The sequence below is a fragment of the Engystomops pustulosus genome, chromosome 2 (assembly GCF_040894005.1).
Source record: "Engystomops pustulosus chromosome 2, aEngPut4.maternal, whole genome shotgun sequence".
Lineage (NCBI taxonomy): Eukaryota > Metazoa > Chordata > Amphibia > Anura > Leptodactylidae > Engystomops > Engystomops pustulosus.
The window spans coordinates 191,269,592-191,289,961 of NC_092412.1; the positions used below are offsets into that span (position 1 = coordinate 191,269,592).

At 41.2% G+C, this 20,370-nt stretch overlaps 1 protein-coding gene across 2 annotated transcripts in view; it reads left to right on the forward strand.

Moving 5' to 3' along the window:
* MAGI3 (membrane associated guanylate kinase, WW and PDZ domain containing 3) overlaps positions 1–20,370 on the forward strand; it is a 176,936-nt gene that overhangs the window by 114,365 nt on the left and 42,201 nt on the right. For both annotated transcript variants that reach the window (XM_072137627.1, XM_072137628.1), the window contains exons 7-9: positions 1,019–1,076; positions 17,313–17,419; positions 17,509–17,697. In XM_072137627.1, coding sequence (XP_071993728.1) covers positions 1,019–1,076; positions 17,313–17,419; positions 17,509–17,697 — 354 coding nt within the window. The remainder of the gene's footprint in view (positions 1–1,018; positions 1,077–17,312; positions 17,420–17,508; positions 17,698–20,370) is intronic.

Consider the following 20,370-nt stretch of genomic DNA (forward strand, 5'->3'; position numbering starts at 1 on the left):
CAACTGATGGGTAGGGTCTGGATTTTCGGACCCCTGCTCCTATATTTCCCCCTCTTTGATATTAATGACATCCTGCAGATAGGTCATCATTATCTTTACCCTGAAAACACTTTTAACCATTATGTGCAGACTCTCTTCATAACCCCATCACTTCTCACTTACAAAGATGGCAATAGATTTGGACATTTAAGGTCACAAGACTTATTCCTTCATGTTATTTTTTTTGTTGTCCTAAATTAAATAATGAAGATGAAATAATTAAGCTTGGAATAGGCCAATTTCCATCCACAAACAATGTGAGGTGATAACACAGCTGTACGACCTACTGCTAGTCAAAGCTGATGTAATTTCCCTCACAGAATTAGCATTCCCGCCCAGCTGTGCGAGAACATCATGTACATTTAAGTAACGACGACCCAAAGTATCGGGAGGGAGAAATCTTCAAAGCTCTGTAGAACATGATGATTCAGTGTGCTCAGCCAGCAGGCTCCGTGTCACATTCTGCTTATCTGTATTTAATAATTAGTAGCAGTCGATCTAACGCTCCCGACGCCGCTTGTTAGCTCGCTGTTCCATCCGCAACAAACAAGCTGTTTTTCTTCTTACAGTCACTTAAGATCACAGAGAGGTCTGCCCTGCAATGTATCCAGCATATATTTACCCTTCCGTAGGTGGCTGATGTATCACTCCTTCCATCCCAATGCACCTAGATATCACAGACGGGAAGCGATTGATATTGCCTTTATTGGCACTTCCTTCATCCTGCGATGGATTCCTAATTTCTGCTGTGTATCTTTAGAGGACATTGATATCCTCCTCACCATCTTTCATGTTTCTTGGGTGATTGAGGGTGTCAGCTGGCTGAATTCACCTTGAAGTTTCTTCAAGCAGCTGTTGTTCTTTCATGAGAGATGGCGAGACAACTGTCCCTAAGTGTACACACAGAATTGTGGTATCTGTTACACTGCAGGTGTTTAGAGCAGTATCCCAGGCATCATTATTCACGTTTCTTTTTCAGAGCTTCCATATGGCTGGGAGAAGATAGAGGACCCACAATATGGGACATACTATGTTGAGTAAGTAATTCTAGTTTTGCTTCAGCCTCTCTTTGCATAATGTTGTTCCATTCACATTCAATTCCATGTGGGTTTGTAATTTTCGAAATTCCATATTTTCTGTTTATTTAAAGCAAATGTCAATCAATATCAATCATGATAACATGGACACTTACTCAAAGATCCAGGCCCTGTGACCATGGTAATGTTCTTATATTTGTTATCCAAAGCCTGCTTCCTTCTACTAAAAATTAACTTTAAAAAATCTGCTTATGTGCCTGTAGGGCTCTGGGGAGTGTTACCATAGCCATTCTGTGCTACAGTTAATCATAAGCTGTTACACTGTGTGCTGAAATTTCCTCTGCTGTACTGAGATTACATTAGACAGAGGGAGGGGTGAAGTAAGGGAGCAGAAGGGGAGACCATGTAACAGCCTATGAATCCGCAGAACAGAGAGGCTCTGGAGGCCATGGATAACAAATATAAGCAGATGACCACAGTCATGGTGCCTGGATCTATGAGTTGGTATCCCTGGTCTATCATGCTTGACTTTGATGGTACATTTCCTTAAAATGCATTTTTTTTAACAAAGAAGCACATTTTATTTTTTCCTGGTTTGTTTTTGGTGCTTGGGAGAGTTTTCTAGGTATCCTCTGAATAGGGAGATGAGCATACATGGAAAAGTAAAAAAGTTATGACATTTAGAATTAAATGTGAAAAAAGTTAAAAAACGGCTGTGTCCTAAAGGCCAAAAAAGTCCTGAAGGGGTTAATATACAGTACATTGGGCTTTAGGGCTAACACTATTTATGTCCTTTATATGAAGTGTACTGCATTTTCTAATAGTTCCCCCCTGTAGGTTTTAACTGTAATTTGCCCAATATTGTTAATTAGTACTCCCTCACCTCTCCATAGAGCTTCTGTAGACCATAAAAAGGGGTTATGAGATTATAAAGGGGGTTGTGTGATTTACATTCTGCATATGTCACAATCCTTTGCTTCTAATATAATTCTTTGCAGTGACTTTACCGAGCAAGCCTCACCTTAAACACCCAGCGCATTCCCTATATGTTGTACCAAGCTAATGTAGTGAGGTCAAAAGACACAAAAATTAGTGGAGTGTGAGGAATTAATGAACAGCGGCCTCTAATTCACTGTATGTTCAGCATTGCTGATCCTTTACTTTGACAAGGGAGGAGGGCAGCAACCCTTACAGTAGCACTATATTAACTAATGAAGCTATCGACTTATATGCCACTCGGTGCGTTCATTTATCATTTGTAATACCATTTAGCTATTGCATACTGTAGCCTCGGATTAACTCCTTCATTCCGTCAAATAGCATTAAAGTGAAATATAAAAGTAAAAATCTCTCCGCACTGAACAGGGTGAAGTTCTAAATCGTTCCAGGCAAACATTAAGTGGGATTTTCTGTTAATGCACTTTGAGAGTCCATTAGCATTAGTTTTACCTTAGGCTTTGTCTTTATTGCGGTGCTCTGAAATTAAGAGACAGTTGTGGCATATTTAAAGGTCACAGACTGTTCCCTTTATGAATTCAGGTTTAGCTGTGTCCTCTGGGTAGAGAGAGACTGCAGTTGGCGATGGTAACATGCACATGCTTGTATATGCATATATGTTGGGTCATAATTTTTTTAATGTACCGGTACTAGAAATAGTTAGTGGAAGTATAAGTAACTATTCTCATACAACTATTCCAAAAAAAAGGAACTGCTTGCTGTTAAAAAAAAGGTAAATAAATTGGTGCTTAACCCCTTAAGAACCAGGCCCTTTTTTGTTTTTTGCGTTTTCATTTTTCAGTCCTCACCTTGAAAAACCTATAACTTCTTTATTTTTTCATGTACAGAGCTGTGTGAGGGTTTGTTTTCTGCATAACAAATTGCAATCCATAGTGACGGTTTTTAATATTCAATGTCAGATACTGGGAAGCGGGGAAAAAAATCTGAATGTAGTGAAATTGATGAAAAAACGCATTTGCGCCATTTTCTTGTGGGCTTGGATTTTACGGATTTCACTGAGCGCCCCAAATGACATGTCTACTTTATTCTTTTGGTCAGTACGATCAAGGAGATACCATAATTGCAAATCGCACATTGTAATAGCCTAAAACATGACAGCCTTGGGTCTTTGTGTGACCCAAGGCTGTCATGGCATCGAATCACTGCTCCCCACTGGGGAGCTACATTCCGAGCCAAGACGGCGGCACCCTCTCCCCGCTGGCTTTGCGGATGTTAGTGATGGGTGTTTGCTCCATTGTCCAGCAAACACCCGGTGAGTATGAAGAGGGCTCAGCCTGTGAGCACGCTTCATACTCCCCCCTACGCTTCAGGAACGTCTTCTTCGCGGGTTAAGTGGGTATTCCCATTTCAGCAAATAAATGTCATGGTTTAAATAATGAAAAGTCATACAATTTTCCAATATACTTTTTGTATCAATTCCTCATGGTTTTCTGGGTCTCTGATTACTTTCCTTCTATAGAAAGCATCTATGTTTACTTCCTGTGAACAGATATCCATGGTCATACAGGTGAGCGGCTCGTTAGAACACACAGCTCTGATTACTCTCTGTGATACTAACGAGCTCCACCACGTGCTGACCATGGATAGATTTCTGTACACTGGAAGTAAACATAGAAACTTCCTATAGACTGACAGTAAGCAATGCAAAATTGATACAGACACATACAAACAATAACCTTAATTTGCCAAAATGGAAATAACACTTTAATTTTGTTCACACTACCAATAATAATTGCACATCACCACTGGTTATGCTAATACAGTACACTATAGCATAAAATACCCATTTGGGAGAACTTCACTGTACCACCACTAAACCAACCTCGCTCTGATGTAGGGGATGAAATATCCCTCCCAGCATTCCCTCTGTTAGGTTAACCCATAAAGGTTGAAACTATTACCCATGGAGATTCTCTGCATTATCCTGTGTTCTCTTACATTTGTCTTTCAAGGATGACTAGCCTTCTTGGGGGACTTAAAGGGCACCTACCACCACAAATCTACCTATAAAGGTAGATCGGGTGGTAGGTGGATAAATGGGACGTGAGGATAGCCCTTTTAAGGGCTAATCCTCACGTCCCCGCAATTTTTTGGTAACTTTTATGAAACGTCTATGCTAATTTTTATTATGCGGCTACTGGGGCGTGGAGTAGCCGCATCTTAGGTTACACGAGGCGGCTACTCCACGCCCCGGTAGCCACTTTACCCCTCCTACTCACCATCTCACCGGTGCAGACTGCCGGATCGTTGGACAAGGGCGCGCAGCTGTTCGTAGCTGCGCGCCCTCGTCCGACGATCCTGCAGTCTGCGCATGCGCAGAACAGCAGGCTCGCGCCTGTGCAGCCCCGGCTTCGGAGCAGTGACTGCGCAGACGAGGGCGCGCAGCTACGAGTGCCTGCGCGGTCACTGCTCCGAAGCCGGGGCTGCACAGGCGCGAGCCTGCTGTTCTGCGTATGCGCAGACTGCAGGATCGTAAGACGAGGGCGCGCAGCTACGAGCAGCTGCGAGCCGAAGATGGTAAGTAGGAGGAGAAAAGAGGCTACCGGGACGTGGAGTAGCCGCCTCGTGTAACCTCAGATGCGGCTACTCCACGCCCCGCATAATAAAATTAGCATAAACGTTTCATAAAAGTCACCAAAAAATTGCGGGGACGTGAGGATTAGCCCTTAAAAGGGCTATCCTCACGTCCCATTGATCCACCTACCACCCGATCTACCTTTTATAGGTAGATTTGTGGTGGTAGGTTCCCTTTAAATGTGTTTATCATGTTGCAAAATTCTGGAAATCACAAACTTAGCATGACCAATTTCTCTTGCTATAGCTGATATTGTCACCCCTTTGGCTTCATCTGGGCAACCTGCTGCCGGAGGATTTCACTCACTAGAAAGTTAGTCCAAGTTAAATTGGGTTTGGCACATGATTAAGTTATAATAAAATTATCTCATTTACATTTTTATTATGTGCTCTAGAATATATAAATTTTTATTGCGGAGAAATTTTTTTAAAAAAGTACAATGAAGTCCACTCAGAAAGTCATATATAGAATCGTTCTAGTAAGCAAAGCTGCTGGAGTGCTGGAATTAAATAACTTTAATTCTGAATCAAACAGTATTGACTGATCACTATGGCTGTCTAATACATAAATTGTCATCAAACATTGGACAACATAGACATAGGACCAGATACAAGGGGAAGAACCATTGGGGAAGTGGAATAACACACAGAAGGGGAACACAGTAGGTAGGGTAGGTGAGTAATCAGGATAGCAATACTCGCCTTCCTTCGAGAGATCTAATTGTGAAGTGAAATTAACTACTAAGCCAGGTTTTAAACTCAGGGAAAAGTACTTCTATTCTACTCATTTTAGGATATATAGAACAACACAATGATCTTGATTTTGCTCTTCACTGTAGTTCTATACTTCTGTAGCATGTAATTTTTTATGACATCCATGGCATGACATAAAAAAATGTAATAGAAACACTGTCTAGACCGACTGGAACCTGCAGTGGCAATGTACAGTCTGAGGAGGGACTCGATCAAAAATGACATACTTTTGTCATAAATATATTAATATAATATTATACATATTTAATGAAGTACATTTTGTTTCAGTTCCATATTTTAAATTGATATCCATAAAAATACATTGTTGGCTGCATCTGTGGTCTCATAAGATTTTATTAATTCATAATAATATCCGCTTCCCTGGTACTTTTATGGTGGGGATGCAATAGTTAGTCTGTGGGAACATCATGGTCTGGTTCACTGCTGACTATAAGTTGGAGAGCACAACATAGGTCTCCCTGCACTTTGATCTAGTCGGATTTGTGTGTATGAGAGCGGGTGAGTGCATTGAGGGCTGCGTGCGCAGGGAGTGAGTTGTCTAACTGAATGAGTACTGGCTTTTGTTACGTGTGTGTTTATGACAGCTTAGCAAAAGCCCTTGTTCCCCTCCGGAGCTTTGTTGGCAGCTTGCAATCATAACAGCGTAAGAACCAAGATAACTGCAGACTAGCTGACAATATAATCTTTGGGGAGGATGATGGCGTTAACTACGGCAAAGCTAACCAGTGCTCCAGCATATAAAGCAAGTGTACCGTGACCGAATTTGCTGCACCTGGGAGATGCTGGTCCTACCCAATTTTAACTTGTTCCTAACCCAGACTCCGGGTACTTTACAGATAGCTGTGAGATCACACAATGTATACAAGTAAAGGTATCAAAGTATACATTTTACAAACAGAACAATTATAGTAGCAGAAGTTGTAGAACTAAGAATGAGCCTACATACGGATAAGTCTTTACCAGAGTTTGTATGTTCTCTCCGTGTTTGCATGGGTTTCCCCGGGGTCCTCCTGTTTCTTCCCACACTCCAAAACCAACTGGTAGGCTGCCTCCAGGCCCCAAGAAAAGGCTAGGCCCCGGTGGTGGATGTTGCAGAAAGACGCAGCTTTCCCAGTGATGTAGCTGTCCACAGAAGGACAATTACTTCACTGGGAAAACATCCTGAACAACCAAAACAGCCAACCACTGGCTGCTATCAATGTTTACTCCTCCTCCCGCTTTCAGGGAGCATGAGCATACAAGTTTCCATTTTTACCTATTAAGTAACCAATGAAGTTTCATTTTATGATCTTAAAATGTACATAAACTTACATTCTGTCCTGAGCTAAAAGTTCGGATGAACACTTTTATGAATTCTCCATTATTGGACCAGTGGATTTTTCCTGGTAAATATACTTCTTAAAGATCTAGTACTGAAGTTTTACACATTGTTTGGTGCTGCCAGGTATCCAGAGATTTGTGTGTTTGCTTTGTAATCTAATGAAATACGTTTGTTGCTCCTTCCGTTAATACGTTCAGGCTGTAAGTTCTTTGTGGTAAGGCGCTGTTGTTCTCTTGCTGTTAATTGCCACTTCCATCAGTCTTTGGATCCTGCACTTAAGCCTTTGTTTGTGCTTTATCTCAACCTTGAGGAACATTGCGTACATTGATGGCATTATACAAATAAATTATGCATGCATACATTTATTTTCCTAGCAGCATTTTGGTTTGTGTGGGAACCTGTGAAACTTAAAGTATTTATTCCCATATGGGATGATTATTAATATTAAACTAGGTTGCATACATATTATGCAGTCATTTACAGGTTGCCTTTGGCATTTAACCCTTTGCCTACCCTTTTGGCCTTTAACATACTGAGGGGATTACGGACCGCAACATTTTCCAGAAAATTTCTGCTGCCATGGAAACATCTCCATCTACAGCCCCCTTGAGCAATTTAATATAGAGGACATTTCACCTGGAATAAACAGAACTAAGATGTCATGTGAACTTTTCTTTTTGGCTGTGTATATTTTTGGTCCAATGCAGAAGGAGGGGGTAGTTTGTCATTCCAGATTCCCGCATGGTGTTGTGTGCTCACATTACCACCCACGCATCTGCCACTATCCATTGGAGCTAGGGACGGCTTCCAGCATCCTGCCTCTTCCACTGAGCAACACAAATACCAGTTTGCTTGGAAAGGTTTCTGGCAGCCTGGGGACCTGTCTATTACATGTGTAACTACCTCAGACTGTGAGGATAGTAGCCAGAAATATTTTTGTCTATGCTATTTTATTTCCTTTTTATATAGCACAGACTTCTTATGGTAAGAAAGTTATAGCACCGATTAAACTGTCCTGCTGTGGAATAATTCATCCAATAAGTCTCCCAAGTGGATACCATTTTAACCCTATGTTTACGCTTGATTCCATAGAAGTACTAGTGAAAATCTTGCACATCTGAAATGTGGTCTATATTTTTCCTGAAATATTATTTATGGATGAATAAACTTAACTTTTGCCATTGTGCTGAATTCTTTTTTTTTTTTTTTTGTTGCTCATTCAAAAGTGATTTGAAGGATTTGTACAGGATTACGATATTGACACACAGAACTCCTGTCGACCATCTGATAATAGGGCAACTCCAAAGTGATCAGATGGTGAACTGAAGTGAACAGCTTTTTAACTCTAATCTAAATCCATCAGTTTCCCATGCTGACGCTTATTCCTATGATATATCATTGAAAGAGATTCAAAAAGTCACATCAAAATATCACCTTATAAAAGTGACCGAGCAAGAAACACACAGACTGATGTGTCAGAATATGCTACATAAGAATGTAAGAACTATCTCTCATGGGCAAGTCCCTTTAAGGTACAGAATGGGTCCATACAGTTCTTTTAGTTATGACTTTGCAACTTTAAAGATGATCTAACATCAAAACTATTCATACATCTAGGCACTGTGACTGTGGAAATCTTCTTACATTTGTTATTCATGGCTTCCTTCCTTCTAAAATCAACTTTTATAATTATCCTAATGAGCCAGAAAGGCTCTGCAGGGGCTTTACCAGAGCCCTTCCGTACTGTACTTACACTGTGCAAAAAGCACAACCCCTCCCCCCTCCAAAGTGGGGTGAAGTGCAGAGCGAGCAAGGGAAAAGGAGAGGCAAGCAGTGTAACAGCTTGTGGTACCAGTACATGTAACGGCATGTAATGGACAACAAGTATAAGAAGGTTACGGTGCCTGAAGTGCCCTTGTTTATCATGCTGGATTTTGATAGATTGCACATGCATGTGTGTTTCCCCTCTGGCTGGTCTGGTCTTATTGGTTTAGCTTTTAGCTTTTTTATGCGAAATGAGCCTTTTGGGCTCCGGGCCCAATAAACATCTATGGAACTGGAGCCCTCTGGCTAATTAAAGGAAAGGCTGTGTCCCCTCTGGTAGGATTGGTTCTTCTTTAAGCTTCTAATGTCCTTGTTTTGGCAAAAAAAGGCTTTAAGGAAGGCTTTGGCCTGGCCGTATGCACATAAAATTGGGCAAAGTTTTATTGGGCTGGGGAGAGGGGAACAGTATTGTGTTTTTCCGGTTTTCCTTTGTAGTAACAAAGATCATTAATTCCAACCTACCTGATCCTTCTTTACTGCTTTCTAGCTTTTGACAATATTTGTTAGAGGTTCCTTAGACAATAGACGACCAGCCAGTCCTGAAGTTATTAGGGTTGACTAAGTTGTATCCAATGTTTATGGGCAATTTAAAAAGTCAACAGGCAAAGGTTTGGGCAATTTATCTACAAAGTTTGGATTTTTAATTTTATCTGTGCAAATTTATCTTTTCCCATTGAGTTTTTTGAGACTTGTATGGGAAGTTGGTATTAGCTGTAAAGTAAGAAAAAACCCTTAAACTACTACTTCTATTAGAATTTACTTTACAGGACTTGGATCCATGGAAGCAGCCTCCACTTACAGCATTATAAACAGTGGTATTACAGTAAAGTGTCTAGCATAAGCAGTTTAGCATTGGTTTCTCACTAATTATAATTAATAAGTAATGTTATCAGTATTGTTGGGAGTATGACATGTCTTGTGGAACCTGTTGGTAATGTCAAAGAAGAGTAAAGTTTCACCACATTTTGAAAGCTTCATATTCAGCAGAGTCCATTAAGTGGTATCACTTTTCATACTCCATGCGTCTAATTTCCTATCACTTTGTATTCAAATTATCTCGGCTTAACAATGGTACCACATGTTGTTTAATTATGAACACTTGAAGGAACGCTCTGCTATCACAGACTTAGAATGTGATTTACATAATTGTGGTGAAGTCTGTAGTATTAGGGGAAATTAGCAAAACAACCCATATAGTATACTGGTTACTTGAGTATTCTCTACAGACGGAAATACACACATGTAGACAATTGACTTATATGTAGTACATATTAATTTTTTAATATTAATTATATGTAGTACATATTAATTATTAATCCATGTATGTAGGAAATGGAGAATTTCTCTTTTTCATTTGTATATTCATGTCTTCCTGCTGCTAGAGAGAACTTACTGAAGCTATATTTATACAGCTCCCCCTAGTGGTCTCCATTTTCCTTCTGAACCTTTGTTCAGGGAAAGGCCTGAGGGTAGTGGGATTTATTTTCTTGTTTGGGCTTACCTTTCCCAGTGCAAAGAGTAGAAATAAACACCTGAAGCACCTTAATGTAAAATAGAAGAGTAGAGAAAAGTTATGGGAAAAAGTCCCACATAGTCCAAAATGTACAAATTAATGTTTTCCGCTTCTACGTTCTTCAATATTCCACATGAAGCAAGATTAATTTAAAAAACACAGTACCTTTAGAACTCCAGTACAGGATGTAAGAGTGAAAAGATCTTCCGACTCATAAACTACACCACTACGTTCTCAGTTCCGCTTATCGCCAGACTGTGCCGACTTTCTCCCAAAAGGAAAATAGAGGGCAATAGTGCAACACAGTTTTTGAACCAATAAAAACTTTTTTATTTGAAATACTCACAAAGTTGTGGGTTTTAAAAAAGGCCTTAAACAATAAAAGAACTGCATACTTGTCGGGCTGTAAGGTTGAAAGCTATCTCCAGCCTACATCACACCACCAGCTACCTCGTAGGCCAAGCAGGAAGGACCTTTCTATCTCTGCCTGTTACCCATTGCTGTGTTGGAAATCTATGGAATAAAGAGATTTACTTTTATGTTCATCAACCCTGTCTGCCGCTACCATCATGAGCTCTTTCACCACATGGATCCCTTCACTACAAGTGCACCAGAAGTTCTTCAGGAGGAATATTCATTATATCGAGCCTCCCCCTCTTCTTGCATCCCCTCACTGCCCCTGCCCAATGTGGAAGAGACCTGTTTAACTGAACCAAGCTACCTATACCAAGACTAGCGCTAGGGCCATATCAAGCCTGCCACTCAGATACCATGGGAATCCAGCTGTTCTCACACAAAAGTTGGGAGGACGTTGCACAACCAATGATTAAAAAAGGAAAGAAAGCCTTGTGATGACAAGTTATTCCGATATAGGCATAATATCCATCAAGAGGAATTGGGAAAAGGCATACCAGCTCATGTTTCGCCACATGGCAGCACACACACTTATATGGATACATCCTCACCAATCCTGTATCCCCATCTACATCCACAAAAAAATACCATGTCCCCTACGGTGTTGTTACGGACATCTCCAGCCATCTAGCAAATACCTAATCAAAGGTGGGGGGGGGGGGTAAGATGTGGGCCGTGCTGGTCCACTGAGTGGGCTGTGGCAGTGACAGCCCACCAGAACATCAGTCCACATGGTCTGGTGTCAGAAATAGTAAAAGGTCAAATCCTCTCAGTATAACTGGCGCAAACCTGCAGGGCAGGCTTAACATCAACACATTGCACCATCGCTTGGGGTGTAGGCTGGAGGAAATGTGGGACATAGGGATGAGAAAGAGGAGGACACAGAGGTGTAGTCTGAGAGAAAGAAGGGTGGATAAATGTGGGGGTGCAGTGTTTGACATGAAGAAGATATTGGGGTGCAGGTGCTGTACCAGAATTAAAATTTCGAAAATTTATATTGCTAATTTCGTTGAGTAGTCTGGATAACGCAACACAATAAAGGTTAGTTACACTTTACAAAATTAGGCTCCGTGTTGTGCCCTGCCCTGTATTATAATATTTATAGATCTGTATGCATATCCTCATACGGAATTGTCACAATTACAAAGATATGGATCCTAAATATAATGTTGTGTATAGAGTCTTTCTTTTTTTTCACTTCATGACTGAGCTTCTCTATCCATCTGCAATTAAAATAATTTTATAACTTTTTCTTAATAAAGTGTCGCAGCACATAAAATTGCAGAAAATAGCTTAAAATTCTGCACTGTAATACCCATTGCCTGCGGCTTGGTTGTCGGACTAATACTGAATTGGCTGAGGTGTTTGATGGGGTTGTCTTTGTATCCTGTGTATGAATATTTAACTACCTCTGAGAGAAGCCTCTCGGAGCAGACAGCACAGTGAGAAGCTGTAATTTCCTGCTGTTTCTCAGACACCTGGGACAGGAATTAAATGTGCAGAATTTATTGCACGGAGAACAAATAATGATATGCTCTTTGTTACTGACCCTCACACAAAATCTGACTCCAAGAGAAGTCTGTGGGAACTGATCAGACTCGTGATTTTCAGTGCTTTCTGGAAATCATTTATTAATGAAATAATTTATTTATTATTGTGTGATGGTACCGATGAAACCCCTAAATCCTTGTATGAGGTGACAGATTCAAAAAAACTTTTAAAGTTTTGAGTGTATGGGTTTCCTCCATTATTTAGGCTCTTTTAATGTCAAACTTTGGAAACCTATTCTAAGACTTGGTAGACTAGACATCTTTTTGATATCCTTGTGCTGATTTTTCCCACTATATACTGTATATAGTAGTAGATACTCTGTTTTTTGAAGTTATGAAAGAAGTTACTACTCCCCTACTACCCTAAAGCACTGATAAATAAAATCCCTGCTTCCATGCACCACTAGAGGGAGCTGTATTTGACAGTTGTTACCCTGATTTCCGTTTCGTTCTGTTGAAAACGATCCTTCCCTTTGTCTTGAAGCCTGTAGTTGGAAAGATTCCTTTGGTTGCTAGTTGCCCTTTCCTGTAGATGGTTTTCCGGGATTTTATGATGAAAGGCTTTTATATTTGCTATTATATTGCTGTATTAATCTCGTCTTGATGCTTATTGCTAGCTTCAATTGGCTTAAAACCTGTCCATGGTCAGGTGTTGTATGCAGAGCTTATTTTAGGAGGCGTGCTTTGTTCACTGTGCTGTGACCTAACAATTGTTCTGTGGGTGACCCTCATGACCAAATACTGTTTTTTTATATCCACTGAAAATAAATGATGAATGACAGAAAGCAGAGTTCTAAAATCCAAGAGGAATTGAGACAGAAAATATATTGAAAAATTGGATAGCTTTTCACCATAGAAGCAAAAACATTTGTGAAAAACAAAATTTACTCAAATAGAACCTGTGTGATTTGGGATGCTAAACCAATGGTTTAGTGTCCCAATTTGCTGTCAAGGCTATGTTATAAGGTCCTGTGGGTGGTTCAGTGTTCCAAATCGAACGGGCAAGTTCTCTTCAAAGGGTTTGCCGGTTGTTTAGTGCCCCCAAAGTTTAATGACAGATTCCCCTCTAGGTTCATGCTCATTAGATATTGTTAAACCTGACAATTTTGACAGGACTTGCCAACAACTTCATATTTCTTAATTTCTGCCCAGAGGAAGAAGACTTTGGGGAATAGATTGTGCTATCTGTTTTTCAACAAGCCAGATTGTTATGTTCTCAAGAAAGGTAATGTTTGTGGTATAGCTGTCAGTTGAATGACAATCAAAGCATTTTTAGTCCTTCCACTGAAGATGTGGGGGACTGAAATGGATTCTTCTTATATATAATTACTGTAATGGAGAAAGCAGAGTGCATTTATCTTCTTAGCAGTATCCTGTGTTCATCAAGGAGTTAATGATCTACTGACTCATTAAGGGTAGAACATTAGTCAAGAATTGCTAAATGTGTAATTGCACTAGTAATTCCCTGGTAGAAATATCTGGGGAGGCTTCTTAATTTGAGAGTGCGAGTCATGGTGACAGCTTTGTGAAGTAGGAGTCTGAGCGTCACAGTGTAGCGGAGCAAATGCGCTCGCTACATCAATTCACAGCTTTTGGTGGCGCGTCTGATAAACATGGGAGGAATTGGGTGAACAAAAGCTACTAATTATTTGTTGGTTTACTAAAAAAATGTAGATCAGGTTAAATGTTTTGTATGGTGCATTTATCTAACATGATTTTTTTCCATTTACATTAATATACCTCCATTCCAAAGTGGATAACTGCTTTAGGATTAAAGTTAGTTTTGTGTTTGTATGTATGAGCAGGTGCGCTTTCTTCATAAGTGTTGTAAGGAGCATCATGGGTTGTTTTTACGTAGGTGCTGCCTAATTGTTTTTATGTATGTCTGACATTTTACACACATTGCAGCCTGGGGCTAAAGTACAGTAAGTTACCTGCATCCAGGGGGCTTCACTTGTGATCGCTGGGGGAAAGAGGTCCGGTGGTGCCACATCTTTTTGAAGGAGTTGTCCGGAGGTCCACAGAGCTTCACTGGTCATCACAACTATACAGTAGCGGTGTCCAGAGAACTCACATCAACATAAAGATAGGTGAAAACTGTACTGGGGCAGAAGCTGTATAACAGGCGGATGACTGCAGGGCTAGGGTAGCTTGTACGGCTCATTAGCATAATTGTAAATGTTTATTTTTGAATAAAGGAGGCAATAGATAACAAGTATAAGAATAAGAAAATTACTAAGTAAGTGTTTCTTGTTTATCAAGTTTGATTTTGATGGTAGATTCCCTTTGAGAACAAACCTAAAGGAAGGACAGCCTATACTTGTATTCTTCTGAAAATTGTAGTAGTTGTATTAATTGTAGTTTTATAAATGAAATACTTCAATCTACCATCAAATTCAAGCATGATAAACTAAGGGCATCTACTCATAGACCCAGGCACTATGACTTTGGTAACCTAATATGTAAAGTTGAGTGTATAAATATGTGTGTGTGTGTGTGTGTGTGTATGTATGTATGTATGTATGTATGTCTGTCCACTAAAGGAATCTGTCCATCGCGTTTACAATCACCAAATCTTGCACAGCCGTACTCTGTGACTTAGGAAACGCCATAAACTAGCATTTGAGCTGAAATGTCCACCTTGCTCATTCCTGAATACACTTATTAACCACCATGTACAGGTGCCACTGCCTGCTGCCTGCTATGTGGCCGTTAGAAGATGAGCTTTGATTGGTTGTGATTTTGCCACAGAGAGGGGGAGATTTATCAGAAATGTCTGAGGTAAAACTGTTCCGGTTGCACATGGAAACCAATCAGAGAACAGCTGTGGGAAAATGAAACTTGAGCTGTGATTTGTTGCCATGGGCAACTAGAACAGTTGTGCTCTGACACTTCTGATAAATAAAGACAGTCAGAGACAGCCAGTCTGAGACAGAGGCAGAGACAGAGATAGTAAATAACAGACAGACTGAGAGAGACCGACACAGTTAGAGACAGAAATGGACGGACACGTTCAGAGGCAGTCACAGACCGAAATGGACAGACACGTTCAGAGGCAGTCACAGACCGAAATGGACAGACACGTTCAGAGGCAGTCACAGACAGATAGGGAAACAGTCAGAGAGAGAGAGATGCATTTAAAATATTTTTTGTTAACCCTTTCTATTTTGTTATAGCTAAGAGCAGTTATTTACTATCCCAGGCACAGCCGTGAACTACAGCTAGTCATCTTATATTTGTTATCCATGGCCTCCTTTCTTCTAAAAGCAACTTTTAAATTAATGCTAATTATACAGAAGGGATCTGGGGGCTTTACCAGAGCCCCGCTGTGCTTTAGCTTACACTGTGCAGGAGCATGTCCCCCTCGCACTGTGTGCTGAAACTTGAAATTACATCAGACAGAGGCAGGGGGAAGGAGTACTGAGGGGGCAGTGGAGAGGGCGTGACAGTGTAACAGCCTGTGAAGCTGTAGCATGAAGGGGCTCTGGTTATGCCCCTAGAGCCTTTCTGGTTCAGTAGTATAATTATAAAAGTTGATTCTAGAAGAAAGGAGGCCATGGACAACAAATATAAAAAGATTACCACAATTACTGTCCCTCGATCCATTGGTAAGTGCCCCTAGTTTATCTGCTTGATTTTGATGGTGGATTTGCATTAGATTGAAACAGCAGGAGCTGTTTTTATTATTGTAGGATCAATTATGGGCTGAAAATAATTTGTTTCATAGCTTTATATTAGAAACATTGCTAGGCATGTCTTGCGTAGATACTTCTCTCATTCACTGCTTTTGTATTGTACATAGAAATGCGGTGTGTACTTATCTGTTCTTTCCCAATTTGTTATAAACACAAATTCTTTTCAAATTTCTTTGCACAGAAGAAAAAAATACAGCTTATATTCAGTGTGAGAAAAATCTCACAAAAGAAATTGAGACTTTTTTTATGAAGCCCTGTTAAGTCATATTTGGCACATAATAAAAGCAATAGCAACAAAATAAACACATAAAACATGGTGTATATAAGTCAAGTATAAAAGTCAAGTTTTTCAGCACAATTTTTGTGCTGAAAAAGCCGCTTTTGGCTTATACTCGAGTATATTAAAAAATACCTTAGCACTCACCTCCGCCGCTCAACCATGGCGTGTTCTTCTCCACGCATTTTCCACCGTCCTTGCAGTGCGGGCAGAGGCAGGTCTATCCTCTCTGCCTGTGTGCACACACGGCGTGACGTCAAGGCGTGACTTCAATAGGCAGACACTGCTGGTCATTTTTTGCTAAACGGGAGCTCTGCTGGACATTTCTTTTAAAAGGGAGCTCTGCTGGACATTTCTTTTTAGAGGGGGCTCTACTGGACAATTCATTTTAGAGGGGGCTCTGCTGGACATTTCCTTTTAGAGGGGGCTCTGCTGGACATTTCCTTTTAGAGGGGGCTCTGCTGGACATTTCATTTTAGAGGGGGCTCTGCTGGACATTTCATTTTAGAGGGGGCTCTGCTGGACATTTCATTTTAGAGGGGGCTCTGCTGGACATTTCCTTTTAGACGGGGCTCTGCTGGACATTTCCTTTTAGAGGGGGCTCTGCTGGATATTTCCTTTTAGAGGGGCCTCTGCTGGATATTTCCTTTTAGAGGGGCCTCTGCTGGACATTTCCTTTTAGAGGGGCCTCTGCTGGACATTTCATTTTAGAGGGGGCTCTGCTGGACATTTCCTTTTAGAGGGGGCTCTGCTGGATATTTCCTTTTAGAGGGGCATCTGCTGGATATTTCCTTTTAGAGGGGCCTCTGCTGGACATTTCCTTTTAGAGGGGCCTCTGCTGGACATTTCCTTTTAGAGGGGCCTCTGCTGGACATTTCCTTTTAGAGGGGCCTCTGCTGGACATTTCCTTTTAGAGGGGCCTCTGCTGGACATTTTATTAAAGATTAGTTTCTGCATTTTCCACTGTAGACTTACACTTGAGTCAATAAGTCTTCCGGGTTTTTTTGTGGCAAAATTGGGTGCCTCGGCTTATACTCGGGTTGGCTTATACTCAAGTATATACAGTACCTGAATTTGAAAGCTGCTTTTAAAGATCTTTTTATTTTTTTTTATCGTTCTACACCTTTCACTGGATTAACAAAATCGATTTTTAACAAATTATGTAATTTTATATTTTTTAAATACATTTTGTAAAATTTTGTAAAACTTATTAAGGACCATGTTTTCTTAGTGATACTATTGTCTTATGTTAGTATTTATTTTATTTATTTTTTTAGCCATATTAATCAGAAAACCCAGTTTGAGAACCCGGTTTTAGAAGCCAAAAGAAGGAAACAGCTTGGACAATTGAGTTTGCCTCCATCTGAGGGAGTTTTAATTGCAGGTATGTATTCAATGGTGAAAGGTCACATAGATATAGTTGTTGCATCCTTTCTTCTTCTATTGATCAGTCGTTTTATTTGTCCTCTTTAGAAACAGACCAATCTTCATTCACTAGAGATCCAGCACTTTTAAAGGGAGCAATTCTGCGCACATCTCTTAAGAAGAGCTCCATGGGGTTTGGTTTTACCATAATTGGAGGAGACCGACCAGATGAGTTTCTGCAGGTGAAGAATGTATTGAAAGATGGCCCAGCTGCCCAGGATGGCAAAATTGCTCCAGGTATGATACTACTCCATATATGTTGATTTATATGAAGATTTTGGAAAAGGGAAGTTCTAAACTTAAAGGGGGTATTCTCGTCTAGGCATTCACAGCCCGTTTCATTAATCTTCCATATATATATATATACATATCTACAATTAGATATTATTAAAACATTTTTACCTGTGTGAAGATAATTTCTCATAAATGTAGTGATATGGTCGCTTAGAAACAAGACTGACTCCTTGGATACGACCACCTCTCCTGTAGTGATTGCACAAAGAAACAAAATGTTTTTGTATATGAAATGTCCGGGAGTTACTGCATGTCCCTCAGCCGTCCTGTGGTAATGATTGCTGAATCCAGGTGGTCAGGCAGGACTCAATAGCGCATGTCTGGCCACTGCTGCCGAGTGTGGGGTGATCGTATCTGAGGAAGCCATCTCTTTTCTAACTGACAGCATGCCCACAGTTATGAGAATTATCTTCACAAAGGAACATGTTTTTTAATAACATCAACAATTGAAGAAATGTTCACATATGGCAAATGAATTAAATTAAACGTGAATGCCCGATGGGAAACCCCTTTAACAAGTCGCATGGGCATGGAGCAGCTTCATCTAGTCATGTAGTCATCATGTTAAATCAATCAACATTTGGCTGTGGGTTAGGAAGGCATTAGGCTGATGTCAGACATTGAATACCTGAATGTAGGGTCTTGATTCTGTATTGTCAGAGAGGAGGAGCTGCTATGTACCATGTGCTGAGCGGAGCCGAGCAGCTGCGCACACCTAGCAGTGCAGAGTGCAGAGATCAACATATTGACACTCCCCGACCCGTGCTGCAACTCCTCTCTGACGATACCGAAGATTGAATGGTCAGAAACCGGATTCATATCTTAGCAACGGAGGGAACTATGAGAAAAATTCTAATTGCCCCTGAATCAGTGTGCAAGACCCTACATTGTGGTATGTTAGATCTAATAAGTTTGGGGTGGTGAAAGGTCCTCTTTAAGGACGCAGCCAGTTTGCATGTTAAGGCTCAGACCATTTTTTTTTAAATCTGACCAGTTTCTCTTCGTGTTGTAATAACTTTTTAACACTTTTTAACTTATCAAACGTTGCAGTTTATATTGGTAGTATCCGTATATGCTCAAGTATAAGCAGAGGGTGGCAAATGCATTGGTTACAGCCCCCCCAGTATATAGCCTGCCAGCCCTAGTAGTGTATAGCCTGCCAGCCCCCTCTAGTGCATAGCCAGCCAGCCCCCTCTAGTGCATAGCCAGCCAGCCCCCTCTAGTGCATAGCCTGCCAGCCCCCTCTAGTGCATAGCCTGCCAGCCCCCTCTAGTGCATAGCCTGCCAGCCCCCTCTAGTGCATAGCCTGCCAGCCCCCTCTAGTGCATAGCCTGCCAGCCCCCTCTAGTGCATAGCCTGCCAGCCCCCTCTAGTGCATAGCCTGCCAGCCCCCTCTAGTGCATAGCCTGCCAGCCCCCTCTAGTGCATAGCCTGCCAGCCCCCTCTAGTGCATAGCCTGCCAGCCCCCTCTAGTGCATAGCCTGCCAGCCCCCTCTAGTGCATAGCCTGCCAGCCCCCTCTAGTGCATAGCCTGCCAGCCCCCTCTAGTGCATAGCCTGCCAGCCCCCTCTAGTGCATAGCCTGCCAGCCCCCTCTAGTGCATAGCCTGCCAGCCCCCTCTAGTGCATAGCCTGCCAGCCCCCTCTAGTGTATAGCCTGCAGCCCCTATATAATGCCTGTAGGGAACAAATAAGTGTACTCCCCTTCCGATGCCCCCAATGGTGGATAGAAGAGGGGGGGAGGTCGGAGGGAGAGTACACTTTTTTTTTTCCCTTGACTTGAGTATAAGCTGAGTTATAGTTCTTAATAGTAGTAAGTTCTTAAATTGCGTGCACCACTACATCCTCCGAACACACGTGGACTACTACATCCTCCACACGGCGTACACTACTACCTCCTCCTTACCAGTGCGGTTGGGGTGGGAAGGAAAACGGAAAATGGGGGCATAACGCAAGGAAAAAAAGGAGGGTGCTAGGAATAACACACAGAAAAATGGATGATGGGGGGAGGGTGTAATAAAGATAGATCACACGTATCTCTCCAACACCACCAAATGCAGAGTGTTGGTGTTGGAGAGCTACGGATCTGTCCTGACTTTTACATATGTCATGACATGATCTGTCATGACTTACTCCACTGTAACTGGCCAGTCTGCATTAACCAGCCAGTTTCAGCATGGGTGTCGCCTTTTTGAAACAGGAAGCATAATGAAGGACGCCATAGAAAAGAGTAGTGGATCCTGCGCATGCTGAGGCTACTTTGGGTGAAAAAACTAAGAGGCTTTTTTCCCTTTAAAGGATCAGAATGCAGCAAAATGTGAAATGACTACCTTTTGTAAAGCCAAGTTCCAAATAAATCAACTTTGCAGAGACCCTGACAGCTTCCCTTGGTAAATCCAATCGTAGAAACAGATTGGCAGTGGCGTATTTTTAGGATCAATGAAACAGTCCCGGAATTTTACACACATAACTCAGCTGCAAGTCAAACGCTTTGGTGCTCTGTGACAGTCATAGAAGATAATATAAATCGATGCTCGAAGAAGAGCGGATCACTGAACTCGCCCAATTCATCTCTTCTTTATTTCATATTAAAAGTCAGATAAATAGAGTACAATGC